This window comes from Salmo trutta, chromosome 13 (assembly GCF_901001165.1).
Source record: "Salmo trutta chromosome 13, fSalTru1.1, whole genome shotgun sequence".
NCBI lineage: Eukaryota > Metazoa > Chordata > Actinopteri > Salmoniformes > Salmonidae > Salmo > Salmo trutta.
The window spans coordinates 85,083,978-85,111,863 of record NC_042969.1 but is presented as its reverse complement, the minus strand read 5'-3'; the positions used below and the strand labels follow the sequence as shown (position 1 = coordinate 85,111,863).

At 44.3% G+C, this 27,886-nt stretch overlaps 1 protein-coding gene across 4 annotated transcripts in view; it reads left to right on the top strand.

The window, feature by feature from the left end:
- Positions 1 to 27,886, top strand: part of LOC115206652 (rho guanine nucleotide exchange factor 26) — an 84,469-nt gene that overhangs the window by 31,739 nt on the left and 24,844 nt on the right. For 3 of the 4 annotated variants that reach the window (XM_029773830.1, XM_029773829.1, XM_029773827.1), the window contains 5 exons: positions 16 to 148; positions 4,492 to 4,566; positions 4,732 to 4,821; positions 16,840 to 16,994; positions 25,209 to 25,418. In XM_029773830.1, the coding sequence (XP_029629690.1) occupies positions 16 to 148; positions 4,492 to 4,566; positions 4,732 to 4,821; positions 16,840 to 16,994; positions 25,209 to 25,418 (663 nt within the window). The remainder of the gene's footprint in view (positions 1 to 15; positions 149 to 4,491; positions 4,567 to 4,731; positions 4,822 to 16,839; positions 16,995 to 25,208; positions 25,419 to 27,886) is intronic. The other variant, XM_029773828.1, reaches the window with a different exon arrangement.

Sequence of the window (27,886 nt, the reverse complement as noted above, 5' to 3'; positions counted from 1 at the left end):
GTCTCTCTGTCCCAGCAGTAGTAAGAGTCCAGTGTTTAAGGAGGTGTTGACTCGTATTGAGGGCCACCCAGACTGCAGGAACCTCCCAATGATCTCCTTCCTAATCCTGCCAATGCAGAGAGTCACCCGCCTGCCTCTGCTGATGGATGTGAGCCAACACACAACACTCACATACTGGACACACGTCTAGCACACTCATATACCCTCCCTGGCCAGTTGATTAGGTACACCAAAATGGTTCGCTCCTACAGACAGTGAGTCAAGTGGTCGTGGCTTCCTATATAAAGCAGGCAGACAGGCAGGCATCAAGGCATTCAGTTACTGTTCCATTGAACGTTAGAATGGACAAAACGAGTGACTTTAGCGACTTTTTAAGCGTATTGTCGTCAGATTAACACCTGCTAACCATGTGTATGTGACAAATAAATTTTATTTGATTTGAGATCCAGTATCTCAGAAACAGCCGGCCTCCTGGGCTTTTCATGCACGACAGTGTCTAGGGTTTACAGAGAACAATGCGACAAACAAACAACATCCAGTCAGCGGCAGTCCTGTGGGTGAAAACAGCTCGTTGATGAGAGGTCGAAGGAGAATGGAAAGAATCGTGCAAGATAACAGGCGGGCCACAAAGAGACAAATAACGACACAGTACAACAGTGGTGTGCAGAACGGCATCTCAGAACACACAACTCGTCGGTCCTGGTCACGGATGGACTATTGCAGCAGACGACCACACCGGGTTCCTATCAGATAAAAAACAAGAAGAAGAGGCTCCAGTGGCCATCACCAACACTGGGTTCCTACCAGGTAAAAACAAGAAGAAGAAGCTCCAGTGGCCAGGCCATCACCAACACTGGGTTCCTACCAGATAAAAACAAGAAGAAGAAGCTCCAGTGGCCAGGCCATCACCATCACTGGACAATTGAGGAGTGGAAAAACATTTCCTGGTCCGACGAATCCCAGTTCCTTTTGCATCATACTGATGGCGGAGTCAGGATTTGGTGTAAGCAGCATGATTCCATGGACCCGTCCTGCCTGGTGTCTACGGTACAAGGCTGGTGGTGTAATAGTGTGGGGAATGCATTCCTGGGTCACGTTACTGTAGCTACCTCGATGCCAATTGATCAACGTTTGAACGCTACATCGTATCTGAACATTGTTGTTGTCCTAACCTAGTAAAGGGGTGTTATAGGATGAGCTGCAACGGGCTGTTGGCAGCTTGAATGCACCACCTTACAATCTGCAGCAACGGCATGATCACCAACACTGGACATGAGAAGTGGAACAACATTTCCTGGTCCGACGAATCCCGGGGGGGATGTTTTGTTACGTAGACGTATATAACCATGCAGAAAGGAATGTACACACCCTGTCCATGACGGTCTCACTCTCTAAAGGACTTTCTCTTACGTAACGCTGAAGATTTGATTACACTAAACTGGTCTCTCGTTTCCTCCCCCCTCCATTCAGTTCCCCCAGTGAAATCACTTTCACTCACACTACTGTAGCCTTCGCCTGCAGTAGCCTTCGCCTGCAGTAGCCTTCGCCTGCAGTAGCCTTCGCCTGCAGTAGCCTTCGCCTGCAGTAGCCTTCGCCTGCAGTAGCCTTCGCCTGCAGTAGTCTTCACCTACAGTAGCCTTCACCTACAGTAGCCTTTGTCTAATGTAGCCTTCACCTACAGTAGCCTTCACCTGCAGTAGCCTTTGTCTAATGTAGCCTTCACCTGCAGTAGCCCCACCTGCAGTAGCCTTCACCTGCAGTAGCCTTCACCTGCAGTAGTCTTCACCTACAGTAGCCTTTGTCTAATGTAGCCTTTGTCTAATGTAGCCTTCACCTGCAGTAGTCTTCACCTGCAGTAGTCTTCACCTGCAGTAGTCTTCACCTGCAGTAGTCTTCACCTGCAGTAGCCTTCACCTGCAGTAGCCTTCACCTGCAGTAGTCTTCACCTGCAGTAGTCTTCACCTACAGTAGCCTTTGTCTAATGTAGCCTTCACCTACAGTAGTCTTCACCTGCAGTAGTCTTCACCTACAGTAGCCTGCACCTACAGTAGCCTTTGTCTAATGTAGCCTTCACCTACAGTAGTCTTCACCTACAGTAGCCTGCACCTACAGTAGCCTTTGTCTAATGTAGCCTTCACCTGCAGTAGCCTTCACCTGCAGTAGTCTTCACCTGCAGTAGTCTTCACCTGCAGTAGTCTTCACCTGCAGTAGTCTTCACCTACAGTAGCCTTTGTCTAATGTAGCCTTCACCTACAGTAGCCTGCACCTACAGTAGCCTTTGTCTAATGTAGCCTTCACCTACAGTAGTCTTCACCTACAGTAGCCTGCACCTACAGTAGCCTTTGTCTAATGTAGCCTTCACCTACAGTAGTCTTCACCTACAGTAGCCTGCACCTACAGTAGCCTTTGTCTAATGTAGCCTTCACCTACAGTAGCCCCACCTGCAGTAGTCTTCACCTACAGTAGCCTTCACCTACAGTAGCCTTTGTCTAATGTAGCCTTCACCTACAGTAGCCTTCACCTGCAGTAGCCTTTGTCTAATGTAGCCTTCACCTGCAGTAGCCCCACCTGCAGTAGCCTTCACCTGCAGTAGCCTTCACCTGCAGTAGTCTTCACCTACAGTAGCCTTTGTCTAATGTAGCCTTTGTCTAATGTAGCCTTCACCTGCAGTAGTCTTCACCTGCAGTAGTCTTCACCTGCAGTAGTCTTCACCTGCAGTAGTCTTCACCTGCAGTAGCCTTCACCTGCAGTAGTCTTCACCTGCAGTAGTCTTCACCTACAGTAGCCTTTGTCTAATGTAGCCTTCACCTACAGTAGTCTTCACCTGCAGTAGTCTTCACCTACAGTAGCCTGCACCTACAGTAGCCTTTGTCTAATGTAGCCTTCACCTACAGTAGTCTTCACCTACAGTAGCCTGCACCTACAGTAGCCTTTGTCTAATGTAGCCTTCACCTGCAGTAGCCTTCACCTGCAGTAGTCTTCACCTGCAGTAGTCTTCACCTGCAGTAGTCTTCACCTGCAGTAGTCTTCACCTACAGTAGCCTTTGTCTAATGTAGCCTTCACCTACAGTAGCCTGCACCTACAGTAGCCTTTGTCTAATGTAGCCTTCACCTACAGTAGTCTTCACCTACAGTAGCCTGCACCTACAGTAGCCTTTGTCTAATGTAGCCTTCACCTACAGTAGTCTTCACCTACAGTAGCCTGCACCTACAGTAGCCTTTGTCTAATGTAGCCTTCACCTACAGTAGCCCCACCTGCAGTAGTCTTCACCTACAGTAGCCTTCACCTACAGTAGCCTTTGTCTAATGTAGCCTTCACCTACAGTAGCCTTTGTCTAATGTAGCCTTTGTCTAATGTAGCCTTCACCTACAGTAGCCTTTGTCTAATGTAGCCTACACCTACAGTAGTCTTCACCTGCAGTAGCCTTTGTCTAATGTAGCCTTCACCTACAGTAGCCTTTGTCTAATGTAGCCTTCACCTACAGTAGTCTTCACCTACAGTAGCCTTTGTCTAATGTAGCCTTCACCTACAGTAGTCTTCACCTACAGTAGCCTTTGTCTAATGTAGCCTTCACCTACAGTAGCCCCACCTGCAGCAGTCTTCACCTACAGTAGCCTTTGTCTAATGTAGCCTTCACCTACAGTAGTCTTTGTCTACTGTAGCCTTTGTCTACTGTAGCCTTTGTCTACTGTAGCCTTTGTCTACTGTAGCCTTTGTCTACTGTAGCCTTTGTCTTAACTGGGTCAAAGAGCTCAGCTCCTAACTCTATTGACCTAGAAATGTTTGTTTATTCTGTCATTCATTGGTCCCTCATTATATTTTTTACCAATTCTTTTACTAATGTTTTCACTTACTGTTCTATCTCTCTCCTTCTCTCTCCTTCCCTGTTTTAGTTGTTCCCTTGAGGTTTAAGGCAGGATACTAGGCCATGAAGTAGGAGGCTTTTGAGCCATGGGAAAGTTTTGCTAACACTTAACGATTCCAACCGCTTTGCGTGCGTGTTTGCGCGCGTGCGTGTGTGTGTGCGCGTGCGTGCGTGCGTGCATGTGAGTGTGTTCATGACAGCAGTGTTAATGAGAGATGTGTTCTGGAAGCCTCTCCCAGGAATAACAAAGTGGATAAGTAGCTGATCTCACACACACACTGCTTTATGATATCATACTCTGTGTACACAGCCTTTATGACATCATAATCTACTGTGTATACAGCCTTTATGACATCATACTCTACTGTGTACACAGCCTTTATGACATCATACTCTGTGTACACAGCCTTTATGACATCATAATCTACTGTGTATACAGCCTTTATGACATCATACTCTACTGTGTACACAGTCTTTATGACATCATACTCTACTGTGTACACAGCCTTTATGACATCATACTCTACTGTGTACACAGCCTTTATGACATCATACTCTACTGTGTACACAGCCACTGTGTGTGTGTGTGATCTGCTCTGACCTCTGACCTCTCTCTGTTTTTCAGGTCATTTGTCAGAAGGCTTCTAAAGGCTCATCTCAGTATGAGGCCTGTAAGAAAGCCCTTCAATCAGTCAGCAAGGTGAGAGGTCAACTGGTGTCAAACCCAAATTGATGCCAAGTCAAAGGTCAAAGGCCCATCTCAACATGAGATCAAGGAAGGAGCCTGTGTTTCCCCCATGGTATTTGTATGTGAGCCTGCTTGTATCTGCACGTGTCTGTGAGTGCTAATAACTGTGTGTTTTAGGTGGTGCGTAAGTGTAACGAAGGGGCCCGTACCATGGAGAGAACTGAGATGATGTACACTATCAACTCTCAACTGGACTTTAAGATCAAGGTATGGAGATGGGCTTGGAATGATCCCCAGTGGGTCTATAGCTGGGTTTTATAACTGTCTCTATAGCTGGGTTTTATAACTGTCTCTATTCACCCCAGTGGGTCTATAGCTGGGTTTTATAACTGTCTCTATAGCTAGGTTTTATAACTGTCTCTATAGCTGGGTTTATAACTGTCTCTATAGCTGGGTTTTATAACTGTCTCTATAGCTGGGTTTATAACTGTCTCTATAGCTGGGTTTTATAACTGTCTCTATAGCTGGGTTTTATAACTCTCTCTATAGCTGGGTTTTATAACTGTCTCTATAGCTGGGTTTTATAACTGTCTCTATAGCTGGGTTTATAACTGTCTCTATAGCTGGGTTTATAACTGTCTCTATAGCTGGGTTTATAACTGTCTCTATTCACCCCAGTGGGTCTATAGCTGGGGTTTATAACTGTCTCTATTCACCCCAGTGGGTCTATAGCTGGGTTTATAACTGTCTCTATAGCTGGGTTTTATAACTGTCTCTATAGCTGGGTTTATAACTGTCTCTATAGCTGGGTTTATAACTGTCTCTATAGCTGGGTTTATAACTGTCTCTATAGCTGGGTTTATAACTGTCTCTATTCACCCCAGTGGGTCTATAGCTGGGGTTTATAACTGTCTCTATTCACCCCAGTGGGTCTATAGCTGGGTTTATAACTGTCTCTATAGCTGGGTTTATAACTGTCTCTATAGCTGGGTTTATAACTGTCTCTATAGCTGGGTTTTATAACTGTCTCTATTCACCCCAGTGGGTCTATAGCTGGGTTTATAACTGTCTCTATAGCTGGGTTTTATAACTGTCTCTATAGCTGGGTTTATAACTGTCTCTATAGCTGGGTTTATAACTGTCTCTATAGCTGGGTTTTATAACTGTCTCTATAGCTGGGTTTTATAACTGTCTCTATACCTGGGGTTTATAACTGTCTCTATACCTGGGTTTTATAACTGCCTCTATAGCTGGGTTTTATAACTGTCTCTATTCACCCCAGTGGGTCTATAGCTGGGTTTATAACTGTCTCTATAGCTGGGTTTTAGAACTGTCTCTATAGCTGGGTTTTATAACTGTCTCTATACCTGGGGTTTATAACTGTCTCTATACCTGGGTTTTATAACTGTCTCTATTCACCCCAGTGGGTCTATAGCTGGGTTTATAACTGTCTCTATAGCTGGGTTTTAGAACTGTCTCTATAGCTGGGTTTTATAACTGTCTCTATACCTGGGGTTTATAACTGTCTCTATACCTGGGTTTTATAACTGTCTCTATAGCTGGGTTTTATAACTGTCTCTATAGCTGGGTTTATAACTGTCTCTATAGCTGGGTTTATAACTGTCTCTATTCACCCCGGTGGGTCTATAGCTGGGGTTTATAACTGTCTCTATAGCTGGGTTTTATAACTGTCTCTATAGCTGGGTTTTAGAACTGTCTCTATAGCTGGGTTTTATAACTGTCTCTATACCTGGGGTTTATAACTGTCTCTATACCTGGGTTTTATAACTGTCTCTATAGCTGGGTTTTATAACTGTCTCTATAGCTGGGTTTATAACTGTCTCTATAGCTGGGTTTATAACTGTCTCTATTCACCCCGGTGGGTCTATAGCTGGGGTTTATAACTGTCTCTATAGCTGGGTTTTATAACTGTCTCTATAGCTGGGTTTATAACTGTCTCTATAGCTGGGTTTTATAACTGTCTCTATAGCTGGGTTTATAACTGTCTCTATAGCTGGGTTTTATAACTGTCTCTATAGCTAGGTTTTATAACTGTCTCTATAGCTGGGTTTATAACTGTCTCTATAGTTGGGTTTTATAACTGTCTCTATTCACCCAAGTGGGTCTATAGCTGGGTTTTATAACTGTCTCTATAGCTGGGTTTTATAACTGTCTCTATAGCTGGGGTTTATAACTGTCTCTATAGCTGGGTTTATAACTGTCTCTATAGTTGGGTTTTATAACTGTCTCTATTCACCCCAGTGGGTCTATAGCTGGGTTTTATAACTGTCTCTATAGCTGTGTTTATAACTGTCTCTATAGCTGGGTTTATAACTGTCTCTATTCACCCCGGTGGGTCTATAGCTGGGGTTTATAACTGTCTCTATAGCTGGGTTTTATAACTGTCTCTATAGCTGGGTTTATAACTGTCTCTATAGCTGGGTTTAATAACTGTCTCTATAGCTAGGTTTTATAACTGTCTCTATAGCTGGGTTTTATAACTGTCTCTATAGCTGGGTTTATAACTTTCTCTATTCACCCCAGTGGGTCTATAGCTGGGTTTTATAACTGTCTCTATTCACCCCAGTGGGTCTATAGCTGGGTTTATAACTGTCTCTATAGCTGGGTTTTATAACTGTCTCTATAGCTGGGTTTATAACTATCTCTATTCACCCCAGTGGGTCTATAGCTGGGTTTTATAACTATCTCTATTCACCCCAGTGGGTCTATAGCTGGGTTTATAACTGTCTATATAGCTGGGTTTATAACTGTCTCTATAGCTGGGTTTTATAACTGTCTCTATTCACCCCAGTGGGTCTATAGCTGGGTTTATAACTGTCTCTATAGCTGGGTTTTAGAACTGTCTCTATAGCTGGGTTTTATAACTGTCTCTATACCTGGGGTTTATAACTGTCTCTATACCTGGGTTTTATAACTGTCTCTATAGCTGGGTTTTATAACTGTCTCTATTCACCCCAGTGGGTCTATAGCTGGGTTTATAACTGTCTCTATAGCTGGGTTTTAGAACTGTCTCTATAGCTGGGTTTTATAACTGTCTCTATACCTGGGGTTTATAACTGTCTCTATACCTGGGTTTTATAACTGTCTCTATAGCTGGGTTTTATAACTGTCTCTATAGCTGGGTTTATAACTGTCTCTATAGCTGGGTTTATAACTGTCTCTATTCACCCCGGTGGGTCTATAGCTGGGGTTTATAACTGTCTCTATAGCTGGGTTTTATAACTGTCTCTATAGCTGGGTTTTAGAACTGTCTCTATAGCTGGGTTTTATAACTGTCTCTATAGCTGGGTTTTATAACTGTCTCTATACCTGGGTTTTATAACTGTCTCTATACCTGGGTTTTATAACTGTCTCTATAGCTGGGTTTTATAACTGTCTCTATAGCTGGGTTTATAACTGTCTCTATAGCTGGGTTTATAACTGTCTCTATTCACCCCGGTGGGTCTATAGCTGGGGTTTATAACTGTCTCTATAGCTGGGTTTTATAACTGTCTCTATAGCTGGGTTTATAACTGTCTCTATAGCTGGGTTTTATAACTGTCTCTATAGCTGGGTTTATAACTGTCTCTATAGCTGGGTTTTATAACTGTCTCTATAGCTAGGTTTTATAACTGTCTCTATAGCTGGGTTTTATAACTGTCTCTATAGCTGGGTTTATAACTTTCTCTATTCACCCCAGTGGGTCTATAGCTGGGGTTTATAACTGTCTCTATTCACCCCAGTGGGTCTATAGCTGGTTTTATAACTGTCTCTATAGCTGGGTTTATAACTGTCTCTATAGCTGGATTTATAACTGTCTCTATAGCGGGGTTTATAACTGTCTCTATAGCTGGGTTTTATAACTGTCTCTATTCACCCCAGTGGGTCTATAGCTGGGTTTATAACTGTCTCTATAGCTGGGTTTATAACTGTCTCTATAGCTGGGTTTATAACTGTCTCTATTCACCCCAGTGGGTCTATAGCTGGGTTTTATAACTGTCTCTATAGCTGGGTTTATAACTGTCTCTATAGCTGGGTTTATAACTGTCTCTATACCTGGGTTTTATAACTGTCTCTATAGCTGGGGTTTATAACTGTCTCTATAGCTGGGTTTATAACTGTCTCTATAGTTGGGTTTTATAACTGTCTCTATTCACCCCAGTGGGTCTATAGCTGGGTTTTATAACTGTCTCTATAGCTGGGTTTTATAACTGTCTCTATAGCTGGGGTTTATAACTGTCTCTATAGCTGGGTTTATAACTGTCTCTATAGTTGGGTTTTATAACTGTCTCTATTCACCCCAGTGGGTCTATAGCTGGGTTTTATAACTGTCTCTATAGCTGGGTTTATAACTGTCTCTATAGCTGGGTTTATAACTGTCTCTATTCACCCCGGTGGGTCTATAGCTGGGGTTTATAACTGTCTCTATAGCTGGGTTTTATAACTGTCTCTATAGCTGGGTTTATAACTGTCTCTATAGCTGGGTTTAATAACTGTCTCTATAGCTAGGTTTTATAACTGTCTCTATAGCTGGGTTTTATAACTGTCTCTATAGCTGGGTTTATAACTTTCTCTATTCACCCCAGTGGGTCTATAGCTGGGTTTTATAACTGTCTCTATTCACCCCAGTGGGTCTATAGCTGGGTTTATAACTGTCTCTATAGCTGGGTTTTATAACTGTCTCTATAGCTGGGTTTATAACTATCTCTATTCACCCCAGTGGGTCTATAGCTGGGTTTATAACTGTCTATATAGCTGGGTTTATAACTGTCTCTATAGCTGGGTTTATAACTGTCTCTATTCACCCCAGTGGGTCTATAGCTGGGTTTTATAACTGTCTCTATTCACCCCAGTGGGTCTATAGCTGGGTTTTATAACTGTCTCTATAGCTGGGTTTATAACTGTCTCTATAGCTGGGTTTATAACTCTCTCTATTCACCCCAGTGGTCTATAGCTGGTTTTATAACTGTCTCTATAGCTGGGTTTATAACTGTCTCTATAGCTGGGTTTATAACTGTCTCTATAGCTGGGTTTTATAACTGTCTCTATTCACCCCGGTGGGTCTATAGCTGGGGTTTATAACTGTCTCTATAGCTGGGTTTTATAACTGTCTCTATAGCTGGGTTTATAACTGTCTCTATAGCTGGGTTTTATAACTGTCTCTATAGCTGGGTTTTATAACTGTCTCTATAGCTGGGTTTTATAACTGTCTCTATAGCTCGGTTTATAACTGTCTCTATTCACCCCAGTGGGTCTATAGCTGGGGTTTATAACTGTCTCTATAGCTGGGTTTTATAACTGTCTCTATAGCTGGGTTTTATAACTGTCTCTATAGCTGGGTTTTATAACTGTCTCTATAGCTGGGTTTTATAACTGTCTCTATAGCTGGGTTTTATAACTGTCTCTATAGTTGGGGGTTTATAACTGTCTCTATTCACCCCAGTGGGTCTATAGCTGGGTTTTATAACTGTCTCTATAGTTGGGGTTTATAACTTTCTCTATTCACCCCAGTGGGTCTATAGCTGGGTTTTATAACGGTCTCTATAGCTGGGTTTATAACTGTCTCTATAGCTGGGGTTTATAACTGTCTCTATTCACCCCTGTGGGTCTATAGCTGGGGTTTATAACTGTCTCTATAGCTGGGTTTTATAACTGTCTCTATTCACCCCAGTGGGTCTATAGCTGGGTTTTATAACTGTCTCTATAGCTGGGTTTATAACTGTCTCTATAGCTGGGTTTTATAACTGTCTCTATAGCTTGGTTTATAACTGTCTCTATAGCTGGGGTTTATAACTGTCTCTATAGCTGGGGTTTATAACTCTCTCTATTCACCCCTGTGGGTCTATAGCTGGGGTTTATAACTGTCTCTATACCTGGGTTTTATAACTGTCTCTATAGCTGGGTTTATAACTGTCTCTATAGCTGGGTTTATAACTGTCTCTATAGCTGGGTTTTATAACTGTCTCTATTCACCCCAGTGGGTCTATAGCTGGGTTTATAACTGTGTCTATAGCTGGGTTTTATAACTGTCTCTATAGCTGTGTTTATAACTGTCTCTATAGCTGGGGTTTATAACTGTCTCTATAGCTGGGTTTTATAACTGTCTCTATAGCTGGGTTTTATAACTGTCTCTATAGTTGGGGTTTATAACTGTCTCTATAGCTGGGTTTATAACTGTCTCTATAGCTGGGTTTTATAACTGTCTCTATAGCTGGGTTTATAACTGTCTCTATAGCTGGGTTTTATAACTGTCTCTATAGCTAGGTTTTATAACTGTCTCTATAGCTGGGTTTTATAACTGTCTCTATAGCTGGGTTTATAACTTTCTCTATTCACCCCAGTGGGTCTATAGCTGGGGTTTATAACTGTCTCTATTCACCCCAGTGGGTCTATAGCTGGGTTTATAACTGTCTCTATCCACCCCAGTGGGTCTATAGCTGGGTTTATAACTGTCTCTATAGCTGGCTTTTATAACTGTCTCTATTCACCCCAGTGGGTCGATAGCTGGGTTTATAACTGTCTCTATAGCTGAGGTATATAACTGTCTCTATAGCTGGGTTTTATAACTGTCTCTATAGCTGGGTTTATAACTGTCTCTATAGCTGGGTTTATAACTGTCTCTATAGCTGGGTTTTATAACTGTCTCTATAGCTGGGTTTTATAACTGTCTCTATAGCTGGGTTTTATAACTGTCTCTATAGCTGGGTTTTATAACTGTCTCTATAGCTGGGTTTTATAACTGTCTCTATAGCTGGGTTTTATAACTGTCTCTATAGCTGGGTTTTATAACTGTCTCTATTCACCCCAGTGGGTCTATAGCTGGGGTTTATAACTGTCTCTATAGCTGGGGTTTATAACTGTCTCTATAGCTGGGGTTTTATAACTGTCTCTATTCACCCCAGTGGGTCTATAGCTGGGGTTTATAACTGTCTCTATTCACCCCAGTGGGTCTATAGCTGGGTTTTATAACTGTCTCTATTCACCCCAGTGGGTCTATAGCTGGGTTTTATAACTGTCTCTATAGCTGGGTTTATAACTGTCTCTATAGCTGTGTTTATAACTGTCTCTATTCACCCCAGTGGGTCTATAGCTGGGGTTTATAACTGTCTCTATTCACCCCAGTGGGTCTATAGCTGGGTTTATAACTGTCTCTATAGCTGGGTTTATAACTGTCTCTATAGTTGGGGTTTATAACTGTCTATATTTACCCCAGTGGGTCTATAGCTGGGGTTTATAACTGTCTCTATTCACCCCAGTGGGTCTATAGCTGGGGTTTATAACTGTCTCTATAGCTGGGTTTATAACTGTCTCTATAGCTGGGTTTTATAACTGTCTCTATTCACCCCAGTGGGTCTATAGCTGGGTTTATAACTGTCTCTATAGCTGGGTTTTATAACTGTCTCTATAGCTGGGTTTTATAACTGTCTCTATACCTGGGGTTTATAACTGTCTCTATACCTGGGTTTTATAACTGTCTCTATACCTGGGTTTTATAACTGTCTCTATTCACCCCGGTGGGTCTATAGCTGGGGTTTATAACTGTCTCTATAGCTGGGTTTTATAACTGTCTCTATAGCTGGGTTTTATAACTGTCTCTATAGCTGGGTTTTATAACTGTCTCTATAGCTGGGGTTTTATAACTGTCTCTATACCTGGGTTTTATAACTGTCTCTATAGCTGGGTTTATAACTGTCTCTATTCACCCCATTGGGTCTATAGCTGGGGTTTATAACTGTCTCTATAGCTGAGGTTTATAACTGTCTCTATAGCTGGGTTTATAACTGTCTCTAATCACCCCAGTGGGTCTATAGCTGGGGTTTATAACTGTCTCTATTCACCCCAGTGGGTCTATAGCTGGTTTTATAACTGTCTCTATAGCTGGGTTTATAACTGTCTCTATAGCTGGATTTATAACTGTCTCTATAGCTGGGTTTTATAACTGTCTCTATTCACCCCAGTGGGTCTATAGCTGGGTTTATAACTGTCTCTATAGCTGGGTTTTATAACTGTCTCTATAGTTGGGTTTTATAACTGTCTCTATTCACCCCAGTGGGTCTATAGCTGGGTTTATAACTGTCTCTATAGCTGGGTTTTATAACTGTCTCTATAGCTGGGTTTTATAACTGTCTCTATAGCTGGGTTTATAACTGTCTCTATTCACACCGGTGGGTCTATAGCTGGGTTTATAACTGTCTCTATAGCTGGGTTTTATAACTGTCTCTATAGCTGGGTTTTATAACTGTCTCTATTCACCCCAGTTGGTCTATAGCTGGGTTTATAACTGTCTCTATAGCTGGGTTTTATAACTGTCTCTATAGCTGGGTTTTATAACTGTCTCTATAGCTGGGGTTTTATAACTGTCTCTATACCTGGGTTTTATAACTGTCTCTATAGTTGGGGTTTATAACTGTCTCTATTCACCCCAGTGGGTCTATAGCTGGGTTTTATAACTGTCTCTATAGCTGGGTTTATAACTGTCTCTATAGCTGGGGTTTATAACTGTCTCTATTCACCCCTGTGGGTCTATAGCTTGGGTTTATAACTGTCTCTATAGCTGGGTTTTATAACTGTCTCTATTCACCCCAGTGGGTCTATAGCTGGGTTTTATAACTGTCTCTACAGCTGGGTTTATAACTGTCTCTATAGCTGGGTTTTATAACTGTCTCTATAGCTTGGTTTATAACTGTCTCTATAGCTGGGGTTTATAACTGTCTCTATAGCTGGGGTTTATAACTCTCTCTATTCACCCCAGTGTGTCTATAGCTGGGGTTTATAACTGTCTCTATTCACCCCAGTGGGTCTATAGCTGGGGTTTATAACTGTCTCTATTCACTCCAGTGGGTCTATAGCTGGGTTTATAACTGTCTCTATCCACCCCAGTGGGTCTATAGCTGGGTTTATAACTGTCTCTATAGCTGGCTTTTATAACTGTCTCTATTGCCTGGTTTTATAACTGTCTCTATAGCTGGGTTTATAACTGTCTCTATAGCTGGGTTTATAACTGTCTCTATAGCTGGGTTTATAACTGTCTCTATAGCTGGATTTATAACTGTCTCTATAGCTGGGTTTTATAACTGTCTCTATAGCTGGGTTTTATAACTGTCTCTATAGCTGGGTTTTATAACTGTCTCTATAGCTGGGTTTTATAACTGTCTCTATTCACCCCAGTGGGTCTATTGCTGGGGTTTATAACTGTCTCTATAGCTGGGGTTTATAACTGTCTCTATAGCTGGGGTTTTATAACTGTCTCTATTCACCCCAGTGGGTCTATAGCTGGGGTTTATAACTGTCTCTATAGCTGGGTTTTATAACTGTCTCTATTCACCCCATTGGGTCTATAGCTGTGTTTTATAACTGTCTCTATAGCTGGGTTTATAAATGTCACTATAGCTGGGTTTATAACTGTCTCTATTCACCCCAGTGGGTCTATAGCTGGGGTTTATAACTGTCTCTATAGCTGAGGTTTATAACTGTCTCTATAGCTGGGTTTATAACTGTCTCTATAGCTGGGTTTTATAACTGTCTCTATAGCTGGGGTTTATAACTGTCTCTATAGCTGGGTTTATAACTGTCTCTATAGCTGGGTTTATAACTGTCTCTATAGCTGGGTTTATAACTGTCTCTATTCACCCCAGTGGGTCTATAGCTGGGTTTATAACTGTCTCTATAGCTGGGTTTTATAACTGTCTCTATTCACCCCAGTGGGTCTATAGCTGGGGTTTATAACTGTCTCTATAGCTGGGTTTTATAACTGTCTCTATAGCTGGGTTTTATAACTGTCTCTATAGCTGGGGTTTATAACTGTCTCTATTCACCCCAGTGGGTCTATAGCTGGGTTTTATAACTGTCTCTATAGCTGGGTTTATAACTGTCTCTGTAGTTGTGTTTTATAACTGTCTCTATTCACCCCAGTGGGTCTATAGCTGGGTTTTATAACTGTCTCTATAGTTGGGGTTTATAACTGTCTCTATTCACCCCAGTGGGGTCTATAGCTGTTAACCTACTGTAAACCCTGAAGAACTGTTAAGCTCCTATGAGATACTATGGACACTTAAGAATACATGCTAGAGAGAAGCATTGACATGCAGAAGTGTTTTGTTTTTAAAGGTAGAATCCTTAATGGTGAAAGTACCATTGTTTTTAAAGGTAGAATCCTTAATGGTGAAAGTACCATTGTTTTTAAAGGTAGAATCCTTAATGGTGAAAGTACCATTGTTTTTAAAGGTAGAATCCTTAATGGTGAAACAACTCTCCCCTGTGACATCACTGCATGCGTGATAGAACAGAGAGAATATGTACTGCAGATGTTTTGACCATGCTGCGCCACGCTCCCGTCCTCCGTTTGTCAACAAAACCAAGGCGGTGGGGGCAATCCGTGGCGCCGTTTCCCCTCATGTGATTTCATCTTAAATAGAAACAATAACAAAAGCGTCCCTCTGCCTCTGTTTTGGGTAAAAAGCTGAGGGTCGGGCCTGGAGAAACCACTTTCAAATTCGTAGACAGAGCTATGGATGCAAGGACTGACCATGATATCAAAATGATAGTTTTAATCATGTTATGAGGCTGTACAGTGTTTGTTTTACATGTAGGTTGTTTACAAACAGAGTAAAACAAGCTGATGTTTTTTGTTTCGATGGGATACGACAGTTAAACTGAACTCATGAGACGTCATTCTGTAAGAATCTATGAATGTAGAAACTAAGGCTTGTATCTTTAAAAGCCTGTACCATGAGGTACTGTGAAGACATTTCCATTAGCTGTCTGCTTTTGAGGAACATTTGGGTATTCCTGGTCATACATGACATTTCCCCAGCAGTCTCCCAGGGGACACAGGGAGGGAACAGGAGGGAACAGGAAGTTTCTCTACTGGTGTGAAATGGAGAGGAATAAGGGTCCTATATAACTGTTGCTGCTGCAATACAGAATAAAACACACACACACACACACACACACACACACACACACACACACACTCTCTCATTAACACAGGCATGGTGTTATGTTCTGTACAAACTGTACGTTCACAAGGTCTTTTCCCAGCATCCTCTTTGAATCACGCTCCATTTCTTTATCTGTTGATATGGACAAGTGTGTTTCCAGCAGTGTGCTAGAAAGGTTTACATATTTCTTTCTCGCATAGACACACACACACACACACACACACACACACACACACACACACACACACACACACACACACACACACACACACACACACACACACACATTCAAACAGATGTACATAAATACACACACGCTTCGGCAGGCACAAGTGTGGGAAAGTGCTGTTGGCCCATGTGGGCCTAACAGATATCTGCAGGGCTGTGAACATACATTCTGCTCTCATAGCCAACTGTTCACACACACTACACAGGAATGTCTGGAGTACATTACATTTGTAAACCTTGATATTGATCATCCGCCCTCTCTCTCCTCTCCCCTGTGTCCCTCCTCTCCCCTCTGTCCCTCCTGTCCCCCCTCTCTTCTCTCCCCTCTGTCCTCTCTCTCCCCTCTGTCCTCTCTCTCTCCTCTGTCCTCTCTCTCTCCTCTGTCCTCTCTCTCTCCTCTGTCCTCTCTCTCCCCTCTGTCCTCTCTCTCCCCTCTGTCCTCTCTCTCTCCTCTGTCCTTTCTCCCCTCTGTCCTCTCCCCTCTGTCCTCTCTCTCTCCTCTCCCCTCTCTCCCCTCTCCTCTCCCCTCTGTCCTCTCTCTCCTCTCCCATCTGTCCTCTCCCCTCTGTCCTCTCCTCTCCCCTCTGTCCTCTCCCCTCTCTCTCTCCTCTCTCTCTCTGTCCTCTCTCTCTCCTCTCCCCTCTGTCCTCTCTCTCCCCTCTCTCTCTCTCTCCCCTCTGTCCTTTCCCCTCTGTTCTCTCTCTCTCCTCTCCCCTCTGTCCCCTCTCTCTCCTCTCCTCTCCCCTCTGTCCCCTCTCTCTCCTCTCCTCTCCCCTCTGTCTCCTCTCTCTCCTCTCTCCTCTGTCCTCTCTCCCCCCTCTGTCCTCTCTCCCCCTCGGTCCTCTCTCTCTCTCCCCCTCTGTTCTCTCCCCTCTGTCCTCTCCCCTCTGTCCTCTCTCTCTCCCCTCTGTCCTCTCCTCTCCTCTCCCCTCTGTCCTCTCCCCTCTGTCCTCTCTCTCTCCCCTCTGTCCTCTCCTCTCCTCTCCCCTCTGTCCTCTCTCTCTCCCCTCTGTCCTCTGTCCTCTCTCTCTCCCCTCTGTCCTCTCTCTCCTCTCCTCTCCCCTCTGTCCTCTCTCTCCTCTCCTCTCCCCTCTGTCCTCTCTCCCCCTCCCCCCAGCCCTTCCCATTGGTGTCGTCCTCTCGGTGGATGGTGAAACGAGGGGAGCTCACAGCCTTCGTGGAGGAGAACGGCATCTTCTCCAAGAGGACGTCACGTCATCAGGTCTACTTCTTCCTCTTCAATGACGTCCTCATCCTCACCAGGAAGAAAAGGTGGGTCCACAGTCTCACTAGCCAATCACAGCCAATTCCACAGTCTCACTAGCCAATCACACAGATGGGGAGGGTGGTGATGATAAAATCTTTAAGTATGCTAGATGTAAAGATTGCGAGCTGGCAAGCCCAAACTGTCTGTAAGTCATTGCGACAGAGTTTGTGCAGGAAATGCCACATGTTCATCCATGTGTCTTTGTGTGAGTGATTTGTCTCTGGGATGAGTCAAGTGTGACCTTACACCTCCCATAACACTCGTAATTAAGACTAAGTAATTAACCTATTAAAATGTTGATATGACTCTATAAAGATATTAAAATACACAAGGAAGCATTAGACAATGAGTTGACGTTGACTAGCAAGAATGGGTCTGAGAATTGTCTATATCAAAGGCAGATGTTTAATTAACATTGAACAATGAATCAATTTAACATACCAGGCATGAAGCTTAAGTTACAGACATTAACCTCTCTGGGATCTGACAACAGCCAGTGAAATTGCAGGGCGCCAAATTCAAAACAACAGAAATCTCATAATTAAAATTCCTCAAACATACAAGTATTATCCACCATTTTAAAGATAAACTTCTTGTTAATCCAACCACAGTGTCCAATTTCAAAAAGGCTTTACGGCGAAAGCACACCATGCTATTATCTGAGGACAGCACCCCATCAAACAAACACAGACAATCATATTTCATCCCGCCAGGCGTGACACAAAACTCAGAAATAACGATGTAATTAATAATTCTTGCCTTACCTTTGAAGATCTTCTTCTGTTGGCACTCCAATATGTCCCATAAACATCACAAATGGTCCTTTTGTTCGATTAATTCCGTCGTTATATCTCCAAAATGTCCATTTATTTGGCGCGTTTGATCCAGAAAAACACAGGTTCCAACTCGCGCAACATGACTACAAAATATCTCCTGTAATCTTTGTCCAAACATTTCAAACAACTTTCCTAATACAACTTTAATGATTTTTTTACGTAAATAATCGCTAAAATTTAAGACGGGATAAACTGCGTTCAGTTTAATACCGGATGAAAACAAACGCTCCTCTAACAAACGGTACACTTCACGCGACCCTCGTTCTGAACAGGGCTACTTCTTCATTACACAAAGGAAAAACATCAACCAATTTCTAAAGACTATTGACATCCAGTGGAAGCGATAGGAACTGCAAGCAAGTGCCTTAGAAATCTAGATCCCCATAGAACACCCATTGAAAAGAGTGACCTCAAAAAAAAAAAACATTCCTGGATGGTTTGTCCTCGGGGTTTCGCCTGCCAAATAAGTTCTGTTATACTCACAGACATCATTCAAACAGTTTTAGAATCTTCACAGTGTTTTCTATCCAAATCTACTAATAATATGCATATCCTAGCTTCTGGGCCTGAGTAGCAGGCAGTTTACTTTGGGCACACTTTTCATCCGGACGTGAAAATACCGCCCCCTATCCCAGAGAGGTTAACAAGCATTACAAGCCATTATTCCAACCATATGGATCCTCAAGTTAACTTACAGGACAAAGCATGAACAAAGAGATGCTTATGTCACGAACTGGCTCGAAGTTCGTTACAAAAAGGGAGACAACGTGGAGATAAATATATTTTTGTTATTCCTTATTAACTGAAGTAAACTAAATACAATTAACAACGGTGTGTGTAGTCAGTAATCAGCAGTGTAAGTGAGTGGTTGCGTGTATAGATGTGATAATGACAACTGATCATACAACCTTCCTCCATGAACTGGATACAGGAGAAGAGAGAGAACCAAATGTATTTCATTACATGTGTAACATCTGAAGGTGGAACCTTCTCAACCCAAAACCAACCACAATTGACCAATCAAACAATACCAAGTTTACAGTAACCTAAACACTCCCAGGCCCAATCTCCACAGGGTGTCACAGCATTTAAAGGCTCATGAGGGGATGAGGCCGATGTAAATAAGACAGCATTTCTGAGAGAAACATTAAACCCCTTTGAGTAATTCAGAGTTCACCCTGTCCAGATACAAGTTACCATAGAGATAATACATATAGAGTCCTCTTTAGGGGACAAGTTACCATAGATATAATACATATAGTCCTCTTTAGGGGACAAGTTACCACAGAGATAATACAAATAGAGTCCTCTTTAGGAGACAAGTTACCACAGAGATAATACATATAGTCCTCTTTAGGAGACAAGTTACCACAGAGATAATACATATAGTCCTCTTTAGGGGACAAGTTACCACAGAGATAATACATATAGTCCTCTTTAGGGGACAAGTTACCACAGAGATAATACATATAGAGTCCTCTTTAGGAGACAAGTTACCACAGAGATAATACATATAGAGTCCTCTTTAGGAGACAAGTTACCATAGAGATAATACATATAGAGTCCTCTTTAGGGGACAAGTTACCATAGAGATCTTACATATAGAGTCCTCTTTAGGGGACAAGTTACCACAGACATCATCATATAGATAGCTTCAGAGTCCTCTTTAGGGGACAAGTTTCAGATACCAGACATGGATACTATAGTATTATTCTTTCACAATAGTCATTCCTCTGTGTACTGTAACAGAGAGATACATTTTGGCTCCTCAGAGGGGGAAGGGCTGACTAGTCCTTTGTGTTCCTGCACCGTTTTTCCATGCAGCTTCAGGTGTCAGAGAGCACATACATTAGCCTCCAGCATTGGAGTGCGGGCCGTTTCCCAGAACACACCTCACCACCCTGTCCCAACATGCTGACAGTGAAAGTGTAGCCACATGGCTCCAGTGCTAGGGACAGACTGGGTGGGACAGACTGGGTGGGACGGACACACCCATACAGAGCATCCTGAAAATGTTCAGACCCCTTGACTTTTTCCACATTTTGTTACGTTACAGCCTTATTCTAAAATTGATTAAATAATTTTTATACCTCATTAATCATCCCACAATACCCCATAATGGCAAAGCGAAAACAGGTTTTCAGACATTTTTGCATTTTTGCAAAAGAAATAGCTTATTTACATAAGTATTCAGACCCTTTGCTATGAGTCAAAATTGATTTCAGGTGCATCCTGTTTCCATTGATCATCCTTGAGATGTTTCTACAACTTGATTGGAGTCCACCTGTGGTAAATTCAATTGATTGGACATGAATTGGAAAGGCATACACCTGTCTATATAAGGTCCCACATTTGATAGTGCATGTCAGAGAAAAAAAACAAACCATGAGGTCGAAGGAATTGTCCGTAGAGCTCTGATACAGGATTGTGTCGAGCCACAGATCTGGGGAAGGGTACCAAAACATTTCTGTAGCATTGAAGGTCCCCAAGAAAATAGTGGGCTCCATCATTCTGAAATGGAAGAAGTTTGGAACCACCAAGACTCTTCCTAGAGCTGGCTGCCCAGCCAAACTGAGCAATCGGGGGAGAAGAGCCTTGGTCAGGGAGGTGACCAAGAACCTCACTCTGAAAGAGCTCCAGAGTTCCTCTGTTGAGATGGGAGAACCTTCCAGAAGGACAACAGGACAACGGCCGTAAGCACACAGCCAAGACAACACAGGAGGGACTTCGGGACAAGTCTTTGAATGTCCTTGAGAGGCCCAGCCAGAGCCAGGACTTGAACCCGATCGATCATCTCTGGAGAGACCTGAAAATATCTATGTAGCAACGCTCCCCATCCAACCTGACAGAGCTTGAGAGGATCTGCAGAGCAGAATGGAAGAAACTCCCCAAATACAGGTGTACCAAGCTTGTAGCGTCATACCCAAGAAGATTCGAGGCTGTAATCACTGCCAAAGGTGCTTCAACAAAGTACTGAGTAAACGGTCTGAATACTTATGTAAATGTCATATTTCCGTTTTTTATTTTTTATACATTTCTAACATTTTCTAAAAACCTGTTTTTGTTTTGTCATTATGAGGTATTGTGTGTAGATTGATTGAGGTGGAAAAAAACAATTTCATCCATTTTAGAATAAGTCTGAATACTTTCCGACGGCACCGTACGTACTTGAGTGACCATTTCTGAAAAATGTAACATCAAATGTCTTGGCTAAACATACAAACCTGTCTCTATTGGTGTCCTCAGAATCAGGGTGTCTGTTGTGTGTCTGTGGTGTATTTGGCCTGTGTGTCTGTACATATGTGTGTCTGTATTGAACTTAACCGAAGGAGCTGCACATTGTCAGCGGGATCAGAATGGAAGCTTGTTTTTCCCCCCCCAAAAAAAAATTCAGGAACATTCTGCACGCCATGAATAAAGTTTGTCTTCCTGGAAACCATATGGCTTATTCGTGTGTGTGTGTGTGTGTTTCTCATTTCCTGAATCTCCAGCTGTGTCTGAGACGGATCGCCATGCCGCTCTCTCTCAAAATACCTCAAATCTTTTCTTTCTTTCTGGGAATTTGATCCAATGCAACAGGTTCCAGCAGTATGCTGCCACTGGCGTATGTTGAGGGCTGGGAGTGTTTGGGTTTGTTCTGTGGAGGCACGGGAACCCTGCTGTGGCACGCTACTACCTCTCTCTCTCTCTCTCTCTCTTTCTCTCTCTCTCTCTCTGTGTCTCTGTCTCTCTGTCTCTCTCTGTCTCGCTCTCTCTCACTCTCTCTCACTCTCTCGCTCTCTCTCTCTCTCTCTGTCTCTCTGTCTCTCTCTCTCTCTCTCTCTGTGTCTCTCTCTCTCTCTCTCTCTCTGTCTCTCTCGCTCTCTCTCGCTCTCTCTCTGTGTCTCTCTCTCTCTCTCTCTGTGTCTCTGTCTCTCTCTCTCTCTCTGTGTCTCTCTCTCTCTCTGTCTCTTTCTCTCTCTCTCTCTCTCTCGCTCTCTCTGTGTCTCTGTCTCTCTCTCTCGCTCTCTCTCTGTGTCTCTCTCTCTCTCTCGCTCTCTCTCTCTCTGTCTCTGTCTCTCTGTCTCTCTGTTTGTCTTTGCATGAAGAGAAATGAAAGTACTAGAAACATTGTCGGCTAGGTCACGGTACATTAGGCCAACAGTAGAGCTTGATAGAGAGAGTTTAGCCAACGTTAACCCTGAACGCCATGCTGCTGGCCAGTGTCTCTTGGACTACCTCTTCTCATAGCCTCAGGAGATGTCTCTGATGTGTAGTTCACCTGCCCAGCTACCTCTTCTCAGGAGATGGCTCTGATGTGTAGTTCACCTGCACGGCTACCTCTTCTCAGGAGATGTCTCTGATGTGTAGTTCACCTGCACGGCTACCTCTTCTCAGGAGATGTCTCTGATGTGTAGTTCACCTGCACGGCTACCTCTTCTCAGGAGATGGCTCTGATGTGTAGTTCACCTGCCCAGCTACCTCTTCTCAGGTGATGGCTCTGATGTGTATTTTTGATTTAACAAATAACTAAGAGCATTTGTTAAATAACTCAAATGTAAGAGTGTAACAAATTAACACGGGGTGGCAGGTAGCCTAGTGGTTAGAGCGTTGAGTTGGCATGTAGCCTAGTGGTTAGAGCGTAGAGGAGGCAGGTAGCCTCGTGGTTAGAGCGCAGGAGAGGCAGGTAGCCTAGTGGTTAGAGCGTACGGGAGGCAGGTAGCCTAGTGGTTAGAGCGTCGAGTTGGCATGTAGCCTAGTGGTTAGAGCGTAGAGGAGGCAGGTAGCCTAGTGGGTAGAGCGTCGAGTTGACAGGTAGCCTAGTGGTTAGAGCGTAGAGTTGGCAGGTAGCCTCGTGGTTAGAGCGCAGGAGAGGCAGGTAGCCTAGTGGTTAGAGCGTACGGGAGGCAGGTAGCCTAGTGGTCAGAGTGTAGAGGAGGCAGGTAGCCTAGTGGTTAGAGCGTAGAGGAGGCAGGTAGCCTAGTGGTTAGAGCGTGGAGGAGGCAGGTAGCCTAGTGGTTAGAGTGTTAGAGGAGGCAGGTAGCCTAGTGGTTAGAGTGTAGAGGAGGCAGGTAGCCTAGTGGTTAGAGTGTAGAGGAGGCAGGTAGCCTAGTGGTTAGAGCGTAGAGGAGGCAGGTAGCCTAGTGGTTAGAGCGTAGAGGAGGCAGGTAGCCTAGTGGTTAGAGTGTAGAGGAGGCAGGTAGCCTAGTGGTTAGAGCGTAGAGGAGGCAGGTAGCCTAGTGGTTAGAGTGTAGAGGAGGCAGGTAGCCTAGTGGTTAGAGTGTAGAGGAGGCAGGTAGCCTAGTGGTTAGAGCGTAGAGGAGGCAGGTAGCCTAGTGGTTAGAGCGTAGAGGAGGCAGGTAGCCTAGTGGTTAGAGTGTAGAGGAGGCAGGTAGCCTAGTGGTTAGAGCGTAGAGGAGGCAGGTAGCCTAGTGGTTAGAGTGTAGAGGAGGCAGGTAGCCTAGTGGTTAGAGTGTAGAGGAGGTAGGTAGCCTAGTGGTTAGAGCGTAGAGGAGGCAGGTAGCCTAGTGGTTAGAGTGTAGAGGAGGCAGGTAGCCTAGTGGTTAGAGTGTAGAGGAGGTAGGTAGCCTAGTGGTTAGAGCGTAGAGGAGGCAGGTAGCCTAGTGGTTAGAGCGTAGAGGAGGCAGGTAGCCTAGTGGTTAGAGCGTTGGCCAGTAACCGAAAGGTTAGTGGATCAAATCCCCGAGCTGACAAGGTAAAAATCTGTTGTTCTGTCCCTGAACAAGGCAGTTAACCCACAAGGCTGTCTTTGTAAGTTATAATGTGATCTTAAATAAAGGTTAAATAAAGGTTAAATAAATAAGAAAAGTGTGTCTCCCTTCACACCATCATCATCTGGTGAAGTCAGACATGAGGGGAATCTCTGTTTTTCATTTCTACAATTGTAAAGCGACTTTGGGTTCCTTGACAAGCACTATTTAAGTCTCATGTTTTATTATTTATTAGTATTATTTAAATGCTTTCTTGCCTTAACTTGTGAACTTGTTATCTTAACTTTGCGAGCCCACTTCGTGGGACCAATCAGATGACAGGATTTTAAAACAGAAGCAGAGAATTGCACCCACACAGTTGTTGTGGACAGCTGCACGGCAGAGAGTGAGAGTTCAGGAATACTGGATGCTAGATCTGCAGGAACACCACTATTACTCACCAGCTGGCCTCTCCTCTTTTTCTCTCTCACTTTTCCCTCCCTCTTTTTTTGTTTCCCTCTGTTTTCTGTCTTCCAAGCTTATCTCCCATCTGTGTTTGTTTGAGTAGGCCCCGATCTGCCCAGGACATTCTGCTCTCTCTCTCTCTCTCTCTCTCTCTGTCTGTCTGTGTCTTGCTCTGTCTCTCTATTGGTCGGTCTCTGTCTGTCTGTGTCTCTCTCTGTTTCTCTCTGTGTCTGTCTGTCTGTCTGTCTGTCTGTCTCTATCAATCTGTCTCTGTGTGTGTGTGACTAAGCTAGCGTCTCAGTACTCCCACTTAGCACCAGAACATTGTGCTCTCTCTCTCTCTGTCTGTAAACATCCTCTCTTCCCCCCTCCGTCTCTATCTCTCTTTCTCTCCCTCCATCAAAGATGGGTAACTGGTCGTACAGTTAATATTCTGATGTCTGTTCAGTCACCGAGGAGGAGGAGAAGCCTTTCTCACAAACCGCCGGTATCAAAGGACAGTGTGTGTGTGTACATATTGCAGCTCTTATCTCTATTTGTATGACAGTTAAGTCCTCCTCGCTACTGTTCTCATTCAGTACTTCTGCATTCTACCCCCACCCCCATTCCACAGAGGAATGTAAATGGGATTCCATACATTGTAGCAGGAGGGGATTCTGGGAAAGGTTAGAATTCTTTAGCGACACTTTACACACCAGACACTTCGTCCCCTTTCTGCCCATCCCATTTTAACCTCTTCTCCTCCTCTGAGCCGTCAGACTGGTTGCCGTGGGGATTCAGTAATTGAGTGTGATGGGTACCAGAGGTCCCTGCCTCCAACCTCTCAACCGGTCTTCACGTAGGAAAGGGCCCCCACGGAATTGGGGCGTGTGTGTTCACGTGCAGGGAAGTCGATTCCTGGACTGTAGTCCTTTGGCTGTCATTCCATATCCCAATTGGACCCCAGCCGACCCCTAACTCGGCCTCCCAGCCGACCCCTAACTCGGCCTCCCAGCCGACCCCTATCTCGGCCTCCCAGCCGACCCCTAACTCAGCCGACCCCTAATTTGGCCTCCCAGCCGACCCCTAACTCGGCCTCCCAGCCGATCCCTAACTCGGCCTCCCAGCCGACCTCTAACTCGGCCTCCCAGCCGACCCCTAACTCAGCTTCCTCTCTCTCTCCCTCTCTTCTCTCCCTCTCCTTCTCTCCCCTTCTCCTTCTCTCTCCCCCTCTCCCTCTCTCCCTCAGTGAGGACAGCTATGCAGTGATAGACTATGCTCTCAGGGACCATATCTGGGTGGGACCCTGCCAGGCCCAGGATATCAACCTATCACCCGTCAGAACCACCGCTGGAATGCTGACATCACGGCATCCTGGGGCCAGCCACCTCTTCCGCCTGCGTTTCCGTAGCAACCATTCTGGAGACAAGGTGCCCATGGTCCTGGGGGTGGAGCTAATGTAAGTGTCACCTTCTAGTGTGCGATCCTTGACCTTTGTATATCTGTGTTTGTTTTCCTCTCTATCTCTCCGATCTGGGTTCTTCTCTCTCTGATCTGGGTCCTATCTGAGTCCTTCTCTCTGATCTGGGTCCTATATGGGTCCTTCTTTCTTAGCTGGTCCTATATGGGTCTCTCTCTCTCTCTCTCTCTCTCTCTCTCTTTCTATCCTGCTGTCTGTCTCTCCTGTCTTTCCATCCTGCTGTCTGTCTCTCTCATGTCTTTCTATCCTGCTGTCTGTCTCTCTCATGTCTTTCTATCCTGCTGTCTCTCCTGTCTTTCTATCCTGCTGTCTGTCTCTCCTGTCTTTCTATCCTGCTGTCTGTCTCCTGTCTGTCTTTCTAACCTGCTGTCTGTCTTTCTATCCTGCTGTCTGTCTTTCCTGTCTTTCTATCCTGCTGTCTCTCTCCTGTCTTTCTATCCTGCTGTCTGTCTTTCTATCCGGCTGTCTGTCTCTCCTGTCTTTCCATCCTGCTGTCTGTCTTTCCATCCTGCTGTCTGTCTTTCTATCCTGCTGTCTGTCTTTCTATCCTGCTGTCTCTGTCCCGTCTTTCTATCTTGCTGTCTGTCTCTCTCCTGTATTTCTAACCTGCTGTCTGTCTCTCTCCTGTCTTTCTAACCTGCTGTCTGTCTCTATCCTGTCTTTCTAACCTGCTGTCTGTCTCTCTCCTGTCTTTCTAACCTGCTGTCTGTCTCTCTCTCGTCTTTCTATCTTGCTGTCTGTCTCTCCTGTCTTTCTATCCTGCTGTCTGTCTCTCCTGTCTTTCTATCCTGCTGTCTGTCTCTCCTGTCTGTCTTTCTAACCTGCTGTCTGTCGTTCTATCCTGCTGTCTGTCTATCCTGTCTTTCTATCCTGCTGTCTGTCTCTCCTATCTGTCTTTCTAACCTGCTGTCTGTCTTTCTATCCTGCTGTCTGTCTCTCCTGTCTTTCTATCCTGCTGTCTCTCTCCTGTCTTTCTATCCTGCTGTCTGTCTCCTGTCTGTCTTTCTAACCTGCTGTCTGTCGTTCTATCCTGCTGTCTGTCTATCCTGTCTTTCTATCCTGCTGTCTGTCTCTCCTGTCTGTCTTTCTAACCTGCTGTCTGTCTTTCTATCCTGCTGTCTGTCTTTCCTGTCTTTCTATCCTGCTGTCTCTCTCCTGTCTTTCTATCCTGCTGTCTGTCTTTCTATCCTGCTGTTTGTCTCTCCTGTCTTTCTATCCTGCTGTCTGTCTCTCCTGTCTTTCCATCCTGCTGTCTGTCTTTCCATCCTGCTGTCTGTCTTTCTATCCTGCTGTCTGTCTTTCTATCCTGCTGTCTCTCTCCTGTCTTTCTATCCTGCTGTCTGTCTCTCTCCTGTCTTTCTATCCTGCTGTCTGTCTCTCTCCTGTCTTTCTAACCTGCTGTCTGTCTCTCTCCTGTCTTTCTAACCTGCTGTCTGTCTCTCTCCTGTCTTTCTAACCTGCTGTCTGTCTCTCTTTCATCTTTCTATCTTGCTGTCTCTCTCTCTCTCCTGTCTTTCTTTCCTGCTGCCTGTCTTTCTATCCTGCTGTCTCTCTCTATCCTGTCTGTCTATCCTGCTGCCTGTCTTTCTATCCTGCTGTCTGTCTCTCCTGTCTTTCTATCCTGCTGTCTGTCTTTGTATCCTGCTGTCTGTCTTTCTAACCTGCTGTCTGTCTTTCCATCCTGCTGTCTGTCTCCTGTCTTTCTAACCTGCTGTCTGTCTTTCTAACCTGCTGTCTGTCTTTTTAACCTGTTGTCTGTCTTTCTATCCTGCTGTCTGTCTGTCTGTCTCTCTCTCTCCTGTCTTTCTATCCTGCTGTCTGTCTTTCTATCCTACTGCCTGTCTCTCTCCTGTCTTTCTATCCTGCTGTCTGTCTCTATCCTGTCTTTCTTTCCTGCTGCCTGTCTTTCTATCCTGCTGTCTGTCTCTATTCTGTCTTTCTATCCTGCTGCCTGTCTTTCTATCCTGCTGTCTGTCCCTCCTGTCTTGATATCCTGCTGCCTGTCTTTCTATCCTGCTGTCGGTCTCTCCTGTCTTTCTATCCTGCTGTCTGTCTCTCCTGTCTTTCTATCCTGCTGTCTGTCTCTTTCCTGTCTTTCTATCCTGCTGTCTGTCTCTATCCTGTCCTTCTCTCCTGCCGTCTATCTTTCTATCCTGCTGTCTGTCTCTCCTGTCTTTATATACTGCTGTCCGTCTCTCCTGTCTTTCTATCCTGCTGTCTGTCTCTATCCTGTCTTTCTTTCCTGCTGCCTGTCTTTCTATCCTGCTGCCTGTCTTTCTATCCTGCTGTCTGTCTCTCCTGTCTTGATATCCTGCTGTCGGTCTCTCCTGTCTTTCTATCCTGCTGTCTGTCTCTCCTGTCTTTCTATCCTGCTGTCTGTCTCTTTCCTGTCTTTCTATCCTGCTGTCTGTCTCTATCCTGTCCTTCTCTCCTGCCGTCTATCTTTC